Consider the following 23,413-nt stretch of genomic DNA (forward strand, 5'->3'; position numbering starts at 1 on the left):
GAGACTAGTGAGTAGAAATCCATCCGTACAGGCTTTTACAGTCCCTACTTTCTGACATGCTAGACCAGGAGTCTTTGCTAGGAGAGCTGGTATCAGGTATTGTAATTCTTTCACCCTGCTCTGTTTCACACTTCTTAAATTTTGGAACATAACCCAACCTTAAATCAGCATTTTGGCAATACATATGTGGGTTAGAACAGTAATTCCTGATGGTAGTGCATGCAGTCTTGGAGCACAGAGGGGTTCCATGGGACAAGAGGAAAATGGGATTTGTGTATCTTTCGTGTGCAGAGAATAGAAGATGGTGAGATGTGCCTTGCCTGGGCTCAGCCATGGTGGTCCCTTTGCCTTCTCCTCCCACCCAGCCACTGATAGCCATGTCCTGCACCACATCCTTGAAGGAGCCTCCAGCTTCCCCACCTTGTCATAGCCTCCCACATCCTCAGCAACTTCTGTGTTTCCCATCATGTTCCCAATGATTTTCTTTACTTTGTACACAGTCACCCCAGAGATTTCATGGCTTTGTCTTCTCCAAAATGCTTGATACCATGGCGGTAACTCCACAAACATCGGGTTTGACTTAGTGAGTGGCATCCATGGATGAGTTATAAGATTTCCCTGAAATGCCAATGTGCAAGCTCCTCAGAGCTTCTTGTGGCTTTTCTCCAGATTCCTATCTTCACCGAGGCCCCTCTTCCCTTAGTTTCCTTGCTCAGCCACAGTTCTCCTGATGCTGCTGGTCCAATACCTCATTGCCCATCACCTTTCCTCCAGTCAGGTCTAGCACCAGGCAGTTCCTCTACCCTTTTGTTCTTACTTCTTAAGCAGACAGTGTGCGTTGCATTGGTTCTCCTAACCAGTGTGTACTATTATAGCTCTTAGGTTTTTAGCATTAATTTTCCTTTTCAAAGAAAAGGATTTTTCTTTGACGCAAACCTCACTTCTTTCATTCCGTGAAGACAATCATAATTTCAGCAATGCTATTAATGAGAACAAAGGATTATTTCAGATAGAATTAGTGTGTTTATTTAGAGGAAAGGATAAATATGCAAAACAACAAAGTAGACTGACCAAAGTGGGGTTTTAAGATCTCTTTCTGGCCCTAAATATTACTTGACTGAAAGTCTGAAGTGAATAATGTGATATATTAAATAAAGAACATAAAACCAAAGGGCAACTTTTTAGATTTATTACAGGACATCTTTTTAATAAGTATTCACTGGGTATGATATCAACCTTCATAATAACTAGTACAAAGGATATACATGAAGACATGAAAGCAGCAAGGAATCTCAGAAATCATGATTGTTGGGGCTGTCTGCCGTCGGACATGCATTAGTAAATCCTAATAGAGTTAATGGGATTTGTGCAGCAAAGTAAAGTGTAGTCCTTATTTTGAAGACAATTATAGGATGATGAAGAGCTGTGTTAAGGAATGGCAATGCAAAACCAGCAGCCCTATGTATAATGTGAATAGAATAAAGAACAATGCCACAGGGAAAGACACCAAGGAAAGTAAAACAATCACTTGAAAAGCTGTGTGTTCTGCATATAATAAATATTTTAAGAAGCCAGAGAGATCTTTGAGAACTGATGTGAGCTTTAAAGTTTATAAGAATTTTATTGGAACTTGAAAAGAAAAAAAGAAAGGAAACATAAAAATTATCCTAAAAAAAAAAAAAAAAAAAAAAAAAAAAAAAAGCCAAGCACAAAAGGCAAGAAAACAAAGAGTTTATAAGCTAAGACGGAGCAGATAGTTTGTTATAAATATTGGTAAGGAAAAATAAGGATGTTAATGACTGATGATAGTATTACGGTTAACAATATCTTTAATTAATAATACATGTAACGTTCATTTAATAGTAAAATAAGTTAAAAATAAGGTAAACATATTACTGTACATATTAATTCATATTTATTCTTGGCTGGAGTAGATCAAAAATCTTACTTTAATAAGCACTAGCATAACTAAAACAGAGTTGGCAAAATATCAGACCTGGCTGCACTGCACTGTGAAACTGAAGGGAGCTCAGGTCTGTATGAAAGCAGCGATGTCCTGGGGAGAAAGAGCTCATGGTGCAGGGATGGAGGCAACATGCACATCACACTGCCAGCCCACCTTCACCGCACCGAGTGACATTGGAGGGTTAAGGAGAGCCTGTCCCTGGTATGCTCTGTAACTTTGGGCTGGTAATGCAGTGCTTTGGCATAAGGACTGGCTGGGAAATTTGTGAGCATGTCATTTAGTTGACTGACTGAAGGAGAATCAGAACCATTAAGCTTAAAAGATGGAAAAGATGAAGGATATTGTTGTTCCCTCCTACTGCAGAATCATTCCTTTCAGCAAGATTTCCAAAATTTCATATAATCTCATATTCAACACCACGAATTATAGGATTGGCATTCCTTTCTTAAGAAACCCCTCCCTGCTCTGACAGAAGTCTCCATGTTAATGTAAATCCCGAGAACTGGCCCAGATCCCTTTGATTTGATAGCTTCCGCCTGAATGTTTGTGGAAGATCTTTTAGGCATGTTTTGTACCTTGTAAATATGGATTAAGGAACACTTTGAAAAACAAACACAAAACAGATTGCAGGCTCTCAGGCTTGACCAGAGTAGTATTTTACAGAAGACTCGAGTTCAGAGCTGACGTATTGGCTTATGTGTCAGTGAGAATAATGCAGCCCTCAGGCAACGCACTGTCTCTCTCTAGGGGGATGTTCAGCATCTATCTTTCAATAGCAACTTTGTTTACCAGTGGAGAGCAAGTATTGGCGGGAGTCTAAATAAAAGCATTAATTTTCTTTTTCATCTTCATCTGGCTGCTAATGAGCAGATTAGACTTTTTCATAATCTGCAAAATATAATATACCTCTCTGCACATCTCATTTGTGACAGATTGGTGAGCAATGGCTAATGGCTGCTGGCTGTTGAACTTGGAGTTTGGTGTTTGGCTGGGAGCATTTGTGTTTCTGTAATTTTCTTTTGCTTTATGTTTAAAATATATATATATATATGTTCAGAGTTAAAAAAAAAAAAAAAAAAGAAGAAGTCTCTACTTTGCACTGAGTTTTACAAATGTTTTCTTATGCAGTGTTTTCTTATGCAGTGTTTTTCCCTACCTATCCCTATACACAGACTTGACCCCAAAGATCTATGGAATATCAGTATCAATAGTATAAACTGACATAGCTGGAACATATGTTTAATTTGCATTATGATAGTTCTTTTTTTCTGGTTGAACACTTGTTTTGCTTAACCATTAGCTATTACCATGTTTGATTTTGGTTCTTATATTTCCATGGGCATCAGACCCATCACCAGATCTCATTTCCCATCTCATATTCCAGCTCCTCTAGTGTGAGCTGGCATTCCATTGCTGCTACTTTTTCCCTCCCCTCTTGTTTAACTAAGACAGGACACACTTTTCTATTATTTTAATTGTTAATAACCTTTCATTAGCCTTACTTCATCCACAGAAAATCTTAACCTTTTACTCCAAAAGATTCCTTCATTCTCCCTCATCCCATGGACACAGAGCCCCACAATGACCCCATTGACTTTCGAATTCCCTATTACTTTCTTCAACTTTCTCACGCTTCCAGTTTGACTGTGGCCTTTTCTCTCTAAATTGCTTTGTATTGTATACTCTCTTCTATGCTTTTCCTTACCAAAAGGATTGCCTCGCCTTGCAAGGCAAGCATCCTACATTTCCTTACATTTTCTTGTATTGTGTTTGCTCATGCCTCTTAGGTTGTGAGCTCTGTTGAGCTCAATTTCCATTCTTTTCTTAGCACAATTCACCTCTTGTAAAGTTCTGTATATACCCATGGTGCTAGTCAAAATAATAATAATAATAATTAATTCATTTGCTTTACATTTTTACATTCTCATTCAAGCTAATATGCATTTTTGAGCCATGCAAATACTGTTTCTAGATTTTAAACCACCCAACCATGTGTAACCATCTTAGAAAGTGAATCGTGATTTAAAATACTCATTAAGATAGCTTTTTTCTCCTCTCAGCCTGAAGTACTGCAAGTTTTTTAAACTGGAAGTGGTTTAGATCTTTTCAGTATATAGTTAATCTGCACCATATATTTTTTAGCTTTTTCATTTTATGCAATTAAACTCCATTTGACTTTAGCCACCCTATATGGCCCACTGTACAATTTACTCTGTTTTAAAATAAGTAGGTATATGAATTGATAAAAAGAGTCACACCTAAAAATATTTTTAATTTTTTGTGATGTTCTACACTTATAATATTTTAGGTACCTTAGCTACAGCACTTGAAGACCTACACACGGCTGTTTTGCAATGGAATATAAAATGTAATACAGAAATTATTCTTAGTGAGATTAAAGTCTAGGTTCATCACTCATTAAATAGTACTTTCACAATATTTTGTCATGTTCAGATCTGGAATTTGAGTTACAAATTAGATGGAGGCGAAAATTCTTGGGCTTCTCAGATGCTGTAGAGGTTTGGGAAACAAAGCCCCCCCTTAACAGAAAAACTTTATTTGTAAGAACAATTTTTTGTCCAACACTGTTTGCTTAACTCCACCTGTATTTTTTCAAATGAGTGATTAGTAGTAGTATTATGTATTTACACAATTTCTTTCATTTCAGCCTATTGGTAAGCAGTTTTGTTTTGCAGTATGCCATGCACATAACTGAAGAACCCTTTTAGGAAAAATCCAATTTTTTTACTCTTTAATCTTATAAATAACTAGTTATATTCAAAAAAAAAAAAAAAAAGCAAACAAACAAAGAAACAAAAAACAATACTGAAGGCAAAGGAATTTAAATATTTAAAGATTGCAGGTTTTTGCTGTACGTGCTCCTTTTAGCTGAATGCTGTAATTTTGCAAAACCTCAGAAAGTACCATCAGCAATAGCATGTATCCCAAGCTGGACCACCTTCCACAGAAAATCTCTTCCAAAGAGCAATGCCAAGTGACCTGGGATGAATGAGAAGTTAGTCTTTCATTTCCATTATGAGGTCTGAGTTGCTCTCATTGGAGAGGAAGCTCTTGAAGGTTAGTGAAATTTGCTTGGCCAGCTGATGAATCTGTCCATGACCTGGCCTGACACAACCATCCTCCTCACAAAAGAGTACAAGCAGAGTGGCTCTCAGCTATGTCCTCTCAGATTGCTTCTAGTGATGAGCCAGGACTAATGAAAAAGGGTAATACTGAGCATCAGAGACAGAGGCTATGTGGCTAAGCTTAGCCACTTACAACATAAAGAGTATTTCAAATCCCATGCCACAATGTACTTCTTTTCCTGAGGGTAAAATCCAGAGCACCTACATTGCTCTACCTGGGAAACAATTCAGTTAATCCAGGCAAATTCATTTCTTCTGTGCAAAGGGTTTTAAAAAGTCTTCTGGAGAAATGTATATACGCCTCCATGGAGAAGAACACTGTCTGGGACATATGCTGTCTTTTCCTGTGCAGTACCCATCAGTGTTACCCTACCAGCTTGTAGTTGGTGTCCAATGGCTCCAGCTTCTGTAAAGTCATGATGAGAGGTTTGGGCCATTGCTAGAGACATTATTGTCATTTCTTCTGAGGAAGACAAGAAGGCTGCTGGTCAAATCTTTACATGGATAACTTTCTTCCATAAAAAATACAGCAGGTTACGATCATAGAATCATAGAGTTTGGAAAAGACCCATAGGCCAACCCATCAAGGCCAACCATCATCTAACTCTACAAGTCCACCACTAAACCATGTCCCTAAGCATCATGTCCACACGTGCACATCCCTAAATACCTCCTAAATACCTCCAGGGATGGTGTATCTAACACTTCCCTGGGCAGCCCGGTCTATTGCCTAATCACTGTTTCTGTGAAGAAATTCTTCCTGTCATCTAATCCAAACCTCCCCTGGTGCAACTTGAGGCCATTTCTCCACATCCTAAGTTAGACACACAAGAAAAAAAAAATAATTATATTTCTGCATCTCTGTAACTTCTTTTCAACATCAGACTCTTAAGAATGCAGCTCTTTGCTGCAGATTGCTGCTTTCAGTGGTCACATTGTTGTCTTCAGCATTGTTTGTGTATGTTACTGAATGGACTGAAAGATGGTAGTCTCCCAATCTGAATCAATGCCTTCTGTCTGAACTAAATCCAGACTGCTCGCCATCCTTTTCTAGTCTGCAGACACTTCCCTTGTTTTGTTCTCTCTCTTGTTCTCAACTTCCCTGTGAAATGTTGCAAATCCATTACAAAATGTCACAACCCCAAGCAAACCAAGTGGTTAAGGAAAAACAGGAAGAGAAAAATGAGATTTGTGTTTAACTTACTATTTAAATTACTATGTGTGAGGGCTCTACAGATTGCAGCATCCATGTTTTTGTTGTTGTTGTTTGTTTGTTTGTTTGTTTTAATCTATTTCTAATTTGTCAGATGTTATGACAGAAATTGTGGTACTTCAGTCATTTTTTTGTAACATACTGAAGAAATCGGGAACATGATACTATTTAGGCCAGCGTACAACAAGAGACACAGAATCATATTTTTTTCTTTTATTTGTGTTCTGTTTGCCAAATTATAAAATGCAGCTAGAAATACAGCTACTTGGACAAGGTACTGAGATGCAAACAAGATAGCTGCTCCCTGGGAGCTTGTTTATATGCAGACTTTTTGCCTCTGAAAATGGTGTAACATATTTGGGCAAGCCTATGAATGTAGTAGCTACCACGGAGTATCTAATACTCTCTGTAGACACATTCTACATTCCCCCAGGTCTCTGTGTATATATCTACACACACACACACGCATATATATATTCTGTTTTTATTTGTGTAATTTTACACCAAGACTCCTGTTGCAAAGTGTTAGAAAATGACAACTCAATAAAAATCAGCCATTTCACACACACCCCACGTGTAGTGTGTCTTTAAGATCGTCTACCATATCTTGGAGGAATAAGGCCTACTGGGGAAATGATTCAGCAACGTATGCAAAAATGTGCTTAAAAATAAGTGTTTGATTCAGTGATAGGCTGAGTCAATCCCATAGTTGTTGCCCTAGGAATAATAGGATTTTTCCTCCAAAAACTATGCCTAGTAAAATGTTGTCCAGAGGAGTTTAAATGGTTAAAATGTGGCATTTTTGCCTCTCCTAGACTTTACTTCTTTTTTTGAACATAATTTCAATTCTTCTAATCAATCGTTAAATTAGTGAATCTTAATCTGAGCTATTTCTAATAATATCTCATAGTTCTAGACTAGATCTTTCTTACCTTGCTATACAACAGTTTATATATTTCATTTATTATCGGTGCTTATTTTAATTAGAGAATATTTATTTTATTTGTATTTATACTATATTTTATAACTTTTAATGCATCACATTTTTCATAATTAAAATGTCTAAAGAATTGACTTAGCAGAGCACGTACTGTTACAATTTGGTTTATGCTGAACTGATCTTTAATGCTGCAATTAAGTCCTGATCACAGCAGATATTCATGCTTTGCGTGTCTTTGTTCTCCATAGCTCCAACGGAAGCTCCATTACATCCTCACCTAGGTAGGTGATTTGTCATTCTTATTACTAAAACTCAGAAATATTAACTTTATTATAATAAACAATCTGTAAGGTCATATGAAATGAGCTCTGGGGAATTCAAATAAAAATGAGACTCATATAAAATGAATTGAATTATGTCTAACTCTGATTAGTTGTTTTTTTCATTGTGATTTTTATTGCTGTTTATTTATCACCTTTGAGCCTTTGCAGTGTGAGTATATCATGCCACAAAGCCTTTCTTCCTAGCTGTGCATTACGGCACCCATTTTCATCAGGACACATAACCCCCAGTGTGTCACACCAATTCAGGGTCACTGAATTTTGTCCCCATGCACCTACAAGTTGCACCTAGGAGAGTTCCTGTCCTGCTCCCAAAGCAGGGCATGGAGCACATCACAAAGCTCCAGTTACTCTCACCAACTATTGAGTTGCAATTTGGTTAATGTGGGCAAGATTCTGGCATCCTTGCTCAGTTTGACTAACATGAGTCCGTCACTTCATTCATTTGAGGGAAGTATTTGTAGAAAATGGTCTGTTTAATAGAAATACTGGTGCTCAAGTTTGGGAGGTAATATATTTTGGTCATTATACTTAAATGTTCAAAAGCACCCTGGCAAATCTAGGGTGAAAGTTGTAGTCTAAAGTGTGCAGACCAATAGTTGGAAACATTTACGTAATATAACTCACAGCTTAGATACTTTAAATGAATTGATCTTTACTGCTATCAGTATATATTAGATGACTGCATCTTTTCATGGCCATAACACTTAGGTAATAGACTGGGAGACCTCTTAATTTTTTGTGGTACTATGGTCCAGAGTAAGGGAAAAAAAAAAACAAAAACAAAAAAACAAACAAACAAACAAAAAAAAAACCCACTGCTTTTCTAACTAATGCACTTTAAGTATTACTTCCTCATTTTACACTGTATTACTGTAGCTCTAGGAAAGACAATACTTTGTCAAAACAAGAAAATACCTGCTGATTAAGCTGGGTTTTTCATATTGCACTTTCTTTTATTTTAGCTGAAATGCACAGTGACAGCATTATCCTACGAGATGACTTTGACTCTTACCATCAGCAAGAATTGAATCCTAACATGTGGTGAGTTTCAGACTTCTGCTTCCCTTTATATACATCTTAGCAAATTAATACATTTTGTTTATTACAGTGACATATCTATATTATATGAATTCCTAGATACCTCAGATCATATTGGTTTAGCTTAATCCATAAGGACCTACATATATTAACTTATTAATTCATTGATTAATGATTGAACAAGAAATTCTAAGCCCATTAACATGAGTGGCAAATTCATGTTGACTTCAAATTTTGAATTAATCCAAAAATAGAAAGAAGTAGAGCTGAACTCACTCAATATTTTTGTGCGAAAATATTGATTTCTTCAGATCAAAGCTTTTCATTGAAAAGGTGCTGAATTTCAATATTTAAACTTTGTTTTTCAATTATATTTTCATTTCCTGTTCATGAAGTACATATTTCTGGTGAAGCTAACTATTTTTTCTTTTCTTTTTTTCATGGAAGGCAAGAATTTCCTTATCTTTTGTATTGCATAGGAAGGGAAAGCTCTTGCCTTTCTGGTACTGTACTGTAGTTCCTAATTCCTATTTTTTATCATTTAACAGGATTCCTGAGCAGGGTCATATACATTATCACAATTTATGTTTGAAACAGCAAGGACAGGTTGTTATTATTTCTTAAGCAGTACATGCTCAAGTGCACCATCATAGTGACAGAGTACCATTTTGTATGGTATATGTGTACTTATTAAAGGAAGAAGTTACAAGTCTCTTGTAGTGCAGAACTGATTTTACACTACATAGTTAATATGTCTAATGATCATTTTGTAGCCAGATAAACACATCTATTGGTCTTAACATAAGGTTTTAAAGGTTGGGGTCACTTTTTTAATATGACGTTGTTACTGTTTTTTATTTTATTTTTATTTTTATTTTATTCCCTCCAATCCTAATTCATAAATATAACTAATTGGATTGATTTCATTCATACAACATAGAAATATTTTAATGGGTTAGTTTAGTTTTTTCAGATAAAACAAGCTTTGTAGCAGCTACCATTTGTTAGTTAGGATTACATATATTCTTTGAAATCTAACTTTGCTTTCTTTTTTATTAAGGTCTCACAGTTTTCCATCTTTGCATGTCTTTCATGGTTTCACCAACTTATGTAAAAAGATTACGGTTTGTGGAATGCTACAGATATTTTTCTTTTACACATACTTATTGAATTACTTTTTAGTATATGCCTAGTATTTTTCCTCCTTTTGTTCCTTTTACATTATCTCTTTAAATGATTTTTTTTTTTTCTGGACAGATGCATTAGGGACTTGGAATGCTATAATATTAAAAAAAAAAAAAAAAGGAAAAAAGAAAAATAGCAACAAAAAAAAAAATGTTTCTTTGTGGGAATGAATAGATCAAGGACTTTTAATGGGTTACAGAATAGCTGCCAAGGTAGATAGCTTTAACAGCAGTGTGTTAAATGGACTTGAGTGGAAGGAAATGAGAGGAGGCATTATTTCCCTGCAGATGTCTCATAACTCACAGAGGGCCTGTCTGTTGGGAGCCTCCATAATTTATTTATCCATTGCTCTCTTATCTTTAAATTCACCCTTGCTTTTCAGAAATCTCAGTAGAGAAATTTCAGACTAAAAGAGGCCCCAGTCTCCTGGTCCTTTTGTTCCTGAGATTTGGATGTGCTCCCCATGGAATAACCTTGACCCACCTTGGCTGGTGGGTGAGTGCACAGAGCTGTGTGCTGGGAGAAAGTCCTAAAACTCACTGCAGTCCTGTGACAGATGCCTTGATATCCCTGTAATGACACCAGAAAGCCAACATCTTCAGCAATGCTAAATGGAAGTGGAGCACAAATAAAAGAAAACTATAATGAGGTGTCATGAGCTTTTCTGCATAAAGGATTTCTACAGTAGCTCTCCCTCCAGTGAAGAGCTGCTTAGTGGCAGAAAGCTCATTCTCATTTGACTGTCTGGTGGGAGTTAAATCAGGGATTATTAACAGTTTACGCCATCCATCCTAAAATTGCATTTTTCCCCTGGCAGCTGCTAAAATCCCATCTTTATCACAAACAATTGCAGTAACTGCTGGAGCAGGATTCCCAGCCCTGCTCTGGCCCTGGTCTGCTGTGCTCGGAGTGTGGTAGCAGCTGCCTTGTGCACCAACACTCCAGTGGTGCCTTGTCACCAGGGGCCAGTTAGACTAAGCCCCTCTAATAATTTCTGAAGCCATTATTTGTGTAAAGATGAAAAGAGAGGTGTTAATACTTTCCTATGGCCTTTTCTTCCCAGATACTATGCAGCAGTGGCTTGGGTGTGATTAGCATTTTTCCCCTCCTCCTGATCTGCTCTCTGGCATGTGCAACTCTGGACAGAGATGTGCAGTCCAAGTGCACAAGCAAAGCCTTTTATAGGTTGTGTGTGTGTCTAATTTTATGAGTCCCAGCAGAGCTGGTGTGCCACTCCATCGCTGGAAGAGGCCCCACATCAAATAACTATTTTGCACAGGGGCACTGTATGATTTTGAGAGTGTCTGCCTGTTTTTTATGGATTTCTGGTCTTTTAAATGAATTAAAAGACACATCCCAACCAGCAACCATCTGTTTCTTCAGAGACTCAGGAGGAGGGAAGGGGTGGCCACGGGTGTTTCTGGAGCTGTGAGAGGAGGAGAAAGGAAGGGATGGGATGGGGCTCTTTGTAAACACAATAATCAGAGCATCTGGGAATGGGTTCCTGACCAAATCACAGTTTGGTTAGTGAGAGAAGACAGGAAAAGCTGTTGAAGTAGTACAGAAAGAGGAAGGGAGGAGGCAGCAGGAGAGGAGACAACAGGTGAAGCAAGAAGCAGGGAGAACTTCTGTTCTGGGAACGAAGGAACTGTAGCACATCTTATCTCTTCCATTTTCTTGGGACTCAACCACCATGGAGATTTCCTTGTGTAGTGTGTCCAACTAATTTTTATATTGCTGTCTTCCAACAAGCAATAATGTCAGAAAGTGACTATTTTTAAAAGCTGTTAACCCACAGACACACACCTGTTTATTTAAGCAAAGATTTCCTCATTTCTCTCAACTCATTTGCTACATGCTTTACAAAGATCTCCCTTCTGAAATAAATATGACTCATGGATTCGTAAATTAACATCTCTCTTTCCATGCCTAATATGTATTCGGTGTGTAAGTTAAGGTAGTTAAGTGAATCCCACTCTGTGGTCAACATACCACTGACAGCCATGAAGAGTTCACAGCTGACTTGCAGAACTAATTAGACAGTAATGTTTATTGTATTTTTCAATGAAAAGTTTAATAGCACAGGTGTTTTCTGGTCCATAGGACTTGCTGAAAACTGGCAGGAGTGTGTTAGTTCAGAAAGCTCAAAAACCGTGAAAGTAATTGGTTTTCTTTGTAGGGAAAGGAAATCTGCATCATGTAAACATAAACACAGGGAGCCCATGCACGGGGAAGCCTCAGTTTTCAATCCTTTAGGGGAGGAAAGGCTTAATGAGAACCTTTTGAAGGCAGAACTGCATGTTTCCAATTTCTGGAAAGGTTGTTTGCTTTTTGAGGTTCTGGTTGATACTTCTGATGAATACTTTGTTGTAGCAGAAGAGAAGCAAGTTTTTGTGCATCTTGTTCAAACTTTCTGGAACACGTGGTCTGTGTCTTGCAAGAGAAAAGTCCAGGTGGTGGCTGAATGAGTAAAGGCCCAGTATAGGTGGTGTCTGGAAGACTGTCTAGTTCATTGGGCACCTGCTTCTGTGATCATTTTGCCTCCATGTAACCTCATAACCTCCATGTAACTCTTCTCATGGTAGAGTATAAAAATGTTGCTATATAACAACTAAAACAGTCCAACAAGAACAAATCTAGAAAAAAATAATATATATATATATATATAAAACTATATATATATATGTATATATATCCTAATGGTAGATGACTTAATCTTGGGACAAAAAAGCGGGGGGAAGGCGGAGGGGAGGTGTGAATGAAGCAAATGCATATATTAGTAGAGATGCTGGCATTAATACATATTAATACATGGATAAAACACAGTTTTAACAGTAGGGATGAAGACAACAGGGGATTCCATAAATTTAATAAAGAAAAACACTGTATGGAAGCTGTAGCTGGCTAAACTCTCCTTCCCAACCTGATGCCATGTTTCATCTCAAAGCCCATTGGCACTTCAAACAGCAATCACTTACAAAAGATAGACTCTTCAAAGATGACATGAAGAAAAGCTGAGCAAGTAAAATCAATCAATAAGAAACAGGCTCCATCACTTATTCATAGTACATGAGAAATGACAGTGATATTTCCAGTGGCAAAGAGGTGGAGGAAAGCTTTGTGACAGGAGAGAGAGGTCCTAAAGTGGTTTTGAAATTGCAGTAAAACTGTGGGATTAAACTTCAGAAAGATTTATGTTTTAAAATCTCTTGGCAGTTTGAGATGTTTATCTTCTTTATAGTCCAGACATCACAAAAGACATCAGTCAATATAATGTCCACAAACTCAGGTATTGTAGAGGGAAACGAGATGACAAATAGCAATGAGGAAACAGCAGATGTTTCCCCTTCAGCAAAGTGAAGAACAATAACTGAGAGAGGTGGGACTCTCTAGGCCGGGGATGAGAGTGATGGCAGGTCTATAGAGAAGGCATCTAGATGAATATGACAAACGCCAACAGTGGCAATGAAAATGAGCAGTGAAGAGAAGACTGAAATGATTTTAATGTGCTAAGATTTTAGACCAGGCAGGTGAGAAAGATAATGTAAAAAGCTACACCTAGACAGAGCGATTAATATTGTCTCCTGGTTATAAGAATGGTAAAGAAGTTAACCTTACTGTCTGCACCTGGAGAGAAGCAAATTGGATCATTTCTAAGCACTTAATATGATGACAGTGGTCTGAGGTACAGCAGATCAGTTTTCTTACTCTTCATACACTTCTGTCAATTTATTGTCAGAAGTGATATATTTCAGAGAGAGCACAAAGGTTTGAATCAGGATTACCAACAGCCATCCAATTTCTGATGAGAGGAGTCATCCTAGAGAAGATGAGTAATGATGAAAGAGCTGTATTAGAAGGACAGCATTTCTAGACTTCCAAACACTTCTCCATATTTCATAGACCACGTTACAGAAGTAGAACAGATGAACAACCAAATCACTGTATATTTACTGAAATACAACGAGTAAAAACTTAAAGTTATCCCTTGGATTAAGTCTGTCCTTTCATGAGGGCATAAGAGTTCCCTACTTAGTTTTCATAGGCAGTTTTCCTGCTATATATGTCTCTGTCTGCATATATCAAGATTTCAGGCAGTTACTCCACTATAAACCCCCAAAATGTAGGGGCAGATAATGAAAATAATGCTCAGAAACAGCCAGGATACTTTAGAATTCCAGGTATTTTTCTTGCCTCTGTTCCCATGTTCTTCAGCTACCAGAATTCAGAGATCAAGTGAAACTTAAGCAATGACAACACAAATACTCCATAAACATTGTTTCTGTGTTTTCTCCTAAAGTACACTTTGGTTCACTCACATGTTCTGTCCCGGAGCTATATTGAAAAATAAAATTATGGGCCAACTACAGCTTCTATAAATAAATATTAATTCATTGAAATCAATAGGAACTACATTACTTTATTAGAGGATTTAATTTTGCTACTTAAATCCAAAATACTATATGCTATCAGTGTGATTTGCTGAATTACTTTAATAATATAGTCATGCAAGAAAAAACCTCAAGGATTTTTTAAATATAACTTTGTTTTTGGAACTGGAAATGAAACTAAGCTTAATCAAATCTCAGATTAAGGAAGCAATTTATTAAGTGGAAAAGAGACATTCATCTTTGACTTCTCTAATGGACGTAGGCATAGGAAAGCCAGCCCTGCACTAAACTGACCCTGGACCAGCTGAAAAGACCCAAAATAACAAATGCAATCAATTATTCACTACATCTATGTATCTGAAAGTGTAACATCTATTCCTCAGGAAAGCTTAGCACTCAGACAGGGTATTGTGCAGGGCATTGTACTCTGTGCAGAGTTAACCCTTTCTGCATAAAGTTACCCCTCTTTTGCTACTCTGGGAAGGTCCCCCAACAGAGTGTCAATGAACTGCAGTTTGCTGTGAGAACAGACCAGAAAATAGCTTCATTTAGTTAAATGTGTATTTTAAAAAATTAGTCAAATGTTATTTCTAAACACTACCAGGGTTTGCAGCAGCCCATTCTTCTTTCCCCAGATCCCGTGGGGAAATGCTGCTCCAGCTCCATGGGCAATGTTACACTTTGACAATGCTACTGGTCTGTTCGAGCCAGAGATTTCATTTGCCCATCCATGCTCATGATGCGCTGATGGTTTTGGGACACGCAGGAATAGAAATATCCCTTTGCAAGCTGTTTACAGAAAGACTTGCAGAGATTTAGCACAGCACCTATTAACAAAAAGACAAGTAAGCATCATAACCTAGGAAAAGAAGTGAAAAAATCAAGGAAATTTGTATAGGATTCAAGTAAAATTCAGGCTTGAGATGAGTCTGTAAAAAGCTCATGATGTTCAACAAGGCCAAGTGCAAGGTCCTGCAGCTGGGCCAGGGAAATCCCAAATACAAACACAGGCTGGGTGGAGAATAGATTGAGAGCAGCTCTGAGGAGAAGGAATTGTAATAATGGCTTTAAACTTAAAGAAAGTAGAATTATTATATGAGATGTTAGGAAGAAATTATTTACTCAGAGTGGTGAGGCACTGGCACAGGCTGCCCAGAGAAGCTGTGGATGCCCCACCCCTGGAGGTGTTCAAGGCCAGGCTGGATGGGGCTTTGGGCAACCTGGGCTGGTGGGAGATGTCTCTGCCCATGGCAGGGGGTTGGAACTGGGTGATATTTAATGTCCCTTCCAACCCAATCCATTCTGTGATTCTATGATTCTGTGATTCTATGATTCTGTGATTCTATGAGCACATATTTTGACAGCAAGTCCCTGTTTTCTTGGGTTTTCACCCTTTCTATCTGATTTCCATTGAGATTCTGTGAAGATCTTCCATCCAGAAATTAGCTGGAGAATTAAAGAGAAAATAAACGCAAACTTTTTGCAAACTGCTAAACTGTATCTGGACTCTATGTGGGAACATTTATTTTGGTGGCACTCTACATTAGAAAAGGTGGCCAAGCTTGAGGCATTTTGTGTGAGAGAAAGCAAAGAAAAAATGGTCTAAACTACCCTTATATAAGTCTCATTGCACTTCAGACTCTAAAAATACCAATTATAAAAGTACAGAGAGAAATCAGAAAAAAATAAGAGGGTTCAAGTGAGTTCACCATTGCTTGCAATGTCATTACATCTGATGTTAAAGGTGAGCTTGGGATGTCTGAAGACAGTGTTGGTCAGCCCTATCTGAGGCAGTTTGGTGAGGGCTGTTTGTCGTGGCTCAAGCCAAAAACCAATACTTCAGTCCTTGAGAGAGAGGGCCCTTCCTCTGCTCCTCAGTCAGGCTGCGTGTAAAGTCCTTCATATTAAATTCAGCAACAATTACCAGCCTCTCTGAGATTTTCTGCATACTTATTCCCCTAAAAGGTGAAAAGTCTCACATACCTCTGTTACTAGGAATAGAGGATATGACAATTATGAATAGAAAGCAGCAGCAAGAAACATGTTAGAGCAACCGGGCTGTAGGAGCTGCTTGGTGCACACTTTCAGGTTTGCAGCCTGCAAGCGAGCAGGGACCATCTCCTCTGTAGGGGCCAGAGTCCTCCAGGAAGATGGGTCTCCTTGCCTGGATGGCAGATGTCAAACTGCCATCAGTCCTGCCTGTCACAGTGTCGCCCCCCCACTCCATTCCAACCCCGTGCCTGAGCTTGGGAATAGACAACCCTGAAGCCAGAGAGGAGCAAGGCTTACAAATTTTCTGCAATGCCTGTTCCTGTTCTTCTCTGGAGGAAGTGTGATGTTCTTGTTTGGAGGAGCTCAATGAGGTGCCCAAAGGCTGAGCTCTGTGCTGGGTCTCGCAGCCCCCATCCATGGTGCATGAGGGCAATAAGGGACTGAAGGCAGACTGACCCTGAGTGATGTGGAGTTTAACAGTTTTCTCTCCAAACCTGAGCTGCTTACTCTGTTCATTTTCATGAATGAGGTTTCTGCCACTGCTGATGGAAAGGTGGTGGATCCAAGGTTATCAAGAAGTGATGCAGGAGAACTGGAGGAGATGACAAAGTTGATGTCAGACCCTGACACTAATGGCTCAGGCACACATGCTTCAAGGAGCTTTGTAACATTTCTGTAACACCTGGAACATTTCTGAATTCCTTCCTTCCCCGTGATCTTAGGTGGTGTCATAAAATCACTCATCCCCACTGTTTTGTGCCCCCAGGCTGATCCCACTTTCCTTGAACTGTCCTGTTCAAGACATGGTAATTCTGCAGTAGTAGGCTTGCACCTAGTATAACAAACATGCAGTAAGGATTTTGGAAGAACAGTAATTTTGGGATAAATTATATATGTAAAAGCTCTGCCTGGCTTCCTGTTGTGTGACATTTTGCAGCCGATAAGAGACGCTCCTTTTGGGGGGGGGGAAGAGGAGGGGGAGTGGGGAGGTAACAGCGTGCAGAGAGCAAATACCTACCCACAAGGTCCTTTCTTGAGAGGCAGCTCTAGCACATTGTACGTGCCAATGCTCAACCTTTACGTTTAGTTTGAGCACCAAACTGTAACACTCTTATTTTACAGTCTTTAAACCTGATGCAGTCTCCAACATGAGGTTTCTAATTTCCATTTCGAACGTGTTCTGTTCTTCCTGCAGGTCTGAATGCAGAAACTGTGAGGTTGGAGAGCAGTGTGGTGTGATTATGCACGGCAGCGCTGTCACTTTCTGTGAGCCATATGGTCCCCGAGAGCTGGTGAGTGCTTTGCAAGTTTGGTGTTCAGTAGACAGGCTCTTAAGCAAAGTGATAATGCCATGGAAGAGCACCCCAGGAACACCCCAATGTTTCAAAAACTAGATAATAACCAACATTTGTTGCAAAGAAAAAACTCTTGATCTGGTGTATACCTAGGTTATTTAAAATATCTGTTAAAGGCAGAAAAGGCAAGAAAATAGAACTATGTTTTCAAACTGGCATAATTGTCTTTATTTCAGACAATGAAATGTCTTTATTTCAGATAATTCAATTTCAAAGGTTCATTTTTCTTCTCTTATTTTATTAGCTGTGTCCTTTTTCTTTTTTTTTCTTGTTGCTGTTGACAATTGTTAATTTGGTTGTAAAACATCACTTGTGAATAATGCATCTTACAGACTTAAATGCAGCCTGGAGCAAGCACCTGCCAGTCTCGGGAAAGTGTATGTAACAAATTGAGTCACGATGAAGGTGACAGAATTAATTTCATTGGGGTGTAGTTTGGTCATAAAATTGCTGTAAGAAACGACATGGTGCAATTTGCATTAACTTGGGATCATCTGGGTGGGGGAAATGAATTGAAAGATATATAACCAATGCCCACATGCTGCAGCTGACACTGGCAGATAGCTACAATGATGTACATAAATGGGAGTTTTGGAAAGAACTGAAAAATTACAAGACCAGCTCAAAGCCTGTGTAATTCAAAATTAATTTTCATGTTTTCAACTGTATTCTGAATGGAGGGAGATGCTGATGAGAGCTATTTGAAGAGGGTACATGGAAGAGGGCCATAAAACAGAAGTGGTTTTGGCCAGTAATCTTCTCATCATTTGAGACACTGACAATTCTTTTAACAGGGTTAATTTTACATCTTTAGCTGAGATCAAAATTGCACAAATGCAATGTAGATATTGCTGGTATGGTTTACTGAAAGTCATAAACAGCTTTAAAAGTAATTCATAGGTTTTATGGATAAAGAAGAATTTCAGTCATTTCCCTCACAGCCAGCTCCAGCAGGGGAATCCTGACAGTGATGCTAAATTGCCTCTCTGTTACTCTGAATGCTATCCGAATGTGCTGTGCTTCATTAACTGCCTTAAGAAGAGATGCATTGTTATATGTCCTGTGCAAAAATGAAGTCACACCACTGGGACACTTTTCCCACATATTTTTAGCTCATTTTTGGTTGTGGTCTTGAGCATAGGTAACACTCCTATTTACCAAGGGTCCCAGGTATGAGGGGTTTAAAATGTTGTTAATTAGTTGTCTTCTTCCTGCTGACATATAATTTAGCCTACCCCTATTAATCACAAATTGGCTTCAAAATCCAGCATTGGACTGTACTTTCATTGCCACATGATAAAATAGCACTATCGCAGCATCAGGAATTTGGAAAAAATGTATTATGATGCCTAAGCGGCATGATTAAATAATCAGCTGCAAAAATCACCATGCTTATAAACAGCCAGCAGCCTAATAAAGAAAGTGTTTATAAATATTATGGCATTGTTGCAGCAAAAATCAAATTCTTATGAAGGAACGTGTGAGGGGTTTACCATTTTGGGTGAGCACAGGACAGTGTTCTTCCCACAGATTTGACCTAGTTTTATTTTTGGTTATGGACAAAGGTTTTAATTCCAATTTTCTTTGAGCCTACTTGATCCTGATTTGTAGCCATCTTTCATCAATTACACAATGTATCTCTTCCTATCACAACTTTTAAAACCTGTTTCACTTTTCCAACCTTCATGCATTTTTTAGTCCCACTGTTGAGATGACTCTTGAAATCTCTGTTCCTGTTCATGGCTCCTATTACCACATTATTGCTTGAAATACTAAGTGAAGGGGAGTTTGAATTTGTCAAACGTATGATATCAACCACTGTGACAGCTACTGGTTTACTTCCTTGACCTCCCTCTCCTCTCCTGGCTCCCTGTAGCTGTCTGTTTCTGCAGGCAGAGGTTGTTTAATACCAACTGTCCCTGTCTGTTAGTGAGAATTTACCATTGGCAAAACCCTGGAATGATGCATAGCGTCAGAGATGTTGCAGAGGGACATCTGCTAAAGACTCCCTGCTAGCCCAGAACTTTGCAAGAAGTTTTTTATTAAATATGTTTTGTTTCTTTGTTTGTTTGTTTTTTTAAATCATTACTGGAATGACTGACAACATCATCTCTTTTAATTCCTCCTGAATGTCTCTTCTGTGATAACTGATACATTTAATTTCTTGGTGATATGAGCCACGGAACATTGATAAAGGGTTTCATTTTGAAATTAGAACTTGCACAACATAATTAATTGAATGTAAGCTAATATAATAGGTACTCATAATTCAAGTCAGAAAGCACTTTATTACTTGGCATGATAAATGTGTTACCTAATGTTGAATTGATCCTGACAGAATGGACATAAATAGGGACATGACTACAATTTTAAAGGTGTTAATATAAATGCAACTCTGCAGTTTCTGTTATAAGACTAGAATTACATTTTAGGAATATTACCTTTTAGGATTATTCCCAGGAGAGGAAAAAAAAAAAAAAAAAAAAAAAAGTATTTTCAGTAAACTTTATGTACAGATAATGGGAAATTTTCAGATGTTTTTGAAGGTTGCTGTTTGTAATGCTTGTGATTATTGGGAATCTGTCCCACTGAGTCTGTCTTCATTCACAGATCATTAATAGCTGTGATAAATTTCTTAAATTTCCACGCATCCTCGTAACGCACCTGCAGTCACTTATATCAGCCAATCTTCAGTGCATTTCACTGAAGATCCCAGTCATTAACATTTATAAGAAGTTTCCCTCTGTATTTAGTATGTATGCAGAAAACAAACAAAACACACCAAAAATTCATGCCAAAGCAAGCAGTTTCCTGGACACCTTTTTTCCCTAGGGTAGAGGGAGGAAAACAGATCAGTCTGATGATCTTTCTGGTTCTGTGGAAAGCTGCTCAGAAAACACAGCTGTGCCCCGCACTCACCCGCACCCACTTGAGCATGTCCAGGACCAGGTCTCCTTCCATTATAATTTAACAAACACTTTGCTTTGGTGCACACCAGCACTGGAAGATGTCCAGTCCCTTTTGTTCTGCACCATTGCCTGGAGGTAGAGATGACACCCATATAAGCACTGGTGGGCTACATGATGAATCATGCCAGAAATGAACATAGGTTAAAACTAACTTGCAAGGGAAAAAAATAAATAAAATAACACGAAAACAAACAAACAAACAAAAAAATTAGTTTAACAGAACTCAACTACTCAAGTTGATTTAAGCTGATTTAATGTGCTCCCACCCAAATGCTGATGTTAGCATGTTGAAGGGAATGGCATAAGCTGTCCCATCATCTAGGAATTTGTTGACAATATACACTTGAAGATATATACACATTCTGAATGTATGTTTGCAAAGGCATAGAAATTTTTTCTGAAAGTCTCCAAAGACAGAAAAGCCAAAACAGGTAACCACAAGATAGCATTTGTTCTGTGTCACTGGAGTCCCAAATAACAGTCAGAAAACATCTGCATTTAGAAATAGCTTTTGTTAAGTGTCATGCAGCAATGCACAGGGTAATAAGAGAGTTCAGACATAAGAGAGATTTCTCTCTCCAGTTTTCATGTTTATTTACATAGTAGATAATTAAAGAGAGCAGGACTACCTGATAATGGGGGAATCTGTGCTTTCACCTTGTGCTTCAGGGAAATTATGCAGAAAATGTATTGTTCGCCATTACAAAAAATTGCCTTTGTAATAGTGCCAGTTAATGGCTAGTTGATTGAATGTAAGGTCTTCCAAGTCCTTGCATCTAATCTTTATATGGGTGCAGAATTTTATAGAAAATTACATGTTGTTTCCATAAAATCCTTTTTTTTCTCTCTTTGCCACTATTATTGTTGTTCATATCTTCTTATTGGTTTCTTCTCCTTCGCTCGTGCAAGCAAACAAGAAATGCAATCAAGTCTTCCCCTTGGAGATGCTGCCATGCAGATAGACCCCCAGCTGATTTCTGGTGGCTGAAGCCTAGATCCCTGCTATCCACAGACCTTTCTCCTGGGGCTGAATTTGCTCAGAAGCCTGGCTTCTCTGTAGCCTTATCCATGATATGATATGGTGAATGGGTGTAGATCACAGGGCTTCCTGACAATGAGCACAGTTGATGGAGAGGTCCATCACTGCTCTCATGGGAAATGACATGAAGTCTTATATGGGGTCTGACATAAGTTGACAACTCCGAAGTCCTCAAATCTAGGCTGCAGTCATCACTAGCAACAAATAGTTGAATTTAATTAAGGTGTGTCACTATTCTTCTAATTAGATGACATTTTTAAGATTGTGTAAATTTCCTGTCTGACCAGTTTGAGTCTTTTTTCCTTTTCTTTTTTGGTCTAGTGCTGCCATGGTCTTTTATTTTGTGTGATTTTCCATCTTCAGTCTAGCCTGTAACATCTGCTTATAGCGACAAGCTTTTGCAGAGTCTGTATATCTTTTCAGGGTCCTTTTCTAAAGGGAATGAACCAAACTTTGAGTCTCCTCTTTTTGGGGTGATCCTCTGACTTGCTGTTATGTAGCACTGTTGTTAAGTCCAACTTTCAAAATGAATTGAAAATCTTTTTGAAATAATACAGGTGATATTATTTCCTTCACAAAATTCTAGTGCTCTTCATCTTATAACATTTTCAGTTCTAATATGAACTAAAATATGAAGGTATTGAAAGAGAGAAAAAGAAAAGCAACATGGAAGGGCAGTGTGCTGAATACAGAGTGAACTGCTCAGTGTTTTCTGCCTGCCTGTAGGTCTTGGTTGCATATCAGCAGTGTGTGGATGCTACTATAAAATTGCTTTGTATATATTATGCTGTATCATCAAGATTTTGTTTGCTTTACTGCTGAAGACAGATTCTGTTATCCCACTCTTAACATTTCATTTTATTATTTTAGGTTTACTTAATGTTATTTTCATTATTTATTTATGATCATTTTTGGTTCTTGTTCTGTGCTGGGAAAGGCAAGTGAAAACTATTCCGTATACACAGGTTTCTACTCAGCTGATAATAAACCACAAGGTTCATCTTTTAGGTCTCCTAAAAGACTGGTAAAGTGCCAGCATTCCACATAAATGTGCTCATTTTGTAGACATTAATACAGTGCAATGGAAAAAAGAAAAAAAAAAAAAAAGCCAGCTTTGACATATGATGAGATATCAATAATCAAAATGAAATATCAGCAATGTCCATAATCATTCAACCTGAAAGGGAAGGAAATTAATAGTTTCATGCACTGAAAGTCTAGGTATCCAGAGAGCTTCCATGCTTTCAAAGGAAAACAAGTGATGAATGTATTGTTTTGCTGACCTAACACAATCTCTCTGCTGTTTGCTTTTCTTCCTGTAGACCACCACTGGCCTTAACACAACTACTGCATCCGTTCTTCAGTTTTCCCTTGGTAAGTTTAGCTCACTCTTTCATCTGAGAAAGTGCAAAAAATCATTGCTGCAATGGAAAATGACCCTCAGTTTCATGTTCACCATTCTGGCTAATGTGCCACGTGACATGAGGGATTAAAGATAATAATAATAATTATTATTATTATTATAACAATAAACTTTTAAAAACTGAAAAACTGCAGCTCATTTATTCATCTCTTAATAATATATAGAGCTCCCAATATAAACTTTGAAAAGGAGCAATTTCAGTGGATACTCTGATGATGGGACGCATAGTCATGGGGTTATTTTTTTCAAGTCTATTTTATAACCTGATGGCTAACATTATAATGACTTGCTCTTTCTCTAACGTGTGATTCCTGTTTCTAAAAACTGAACTAGCAATAGTGGATTTTTCTTCTTTAACATTTTCAACCCTTGTTGTCTTACAGGTTATGACTGTTATATAGGATAGTGCTGT

The 23,413-nt window shown here is 38.0% G+C and overlaps 1 protein-coding gene across 1 annotated transcript in view; it reads left to right on the forward strand.

The window, feature by feature from the left end:
- Positions 1–23,413, forward strand: part of RELN (reelin) — a 287,703-nt gene that overhangs the window by 116,826 nt on the left and 147,464 nt on the right. The window contains exons 5-8 of the mRNA XM_082777470.1: positions 7,514–7,546; positions 8,572–8,650; positions 17,411–17,507; positions 22,901–22,952. Coding sequence (XP_082633596.1) covers positions 7,514–7,546; positions 8,572–8,650; positions 17,411–17,507; positions 22,901–22,952 — 261 coding nt within the window. The remainder of the gene's footprint in view (positions 1–7,513; positions 7,547–8,571; positions 8,651–17,410; positions 17,508–22,900; positions 22,953–23,413) is intronic.

The sequence above is a fragment of the Aythya marila genome (genome assembly GCF_965140915.1).
Source record: "Aythya marila genome assembly, chromosome: 1".
NCBI lineage: Eukaryota > Metazoa > Chordata > Aves > Anseriformes > Anatidae > Aythya > Aythya marila.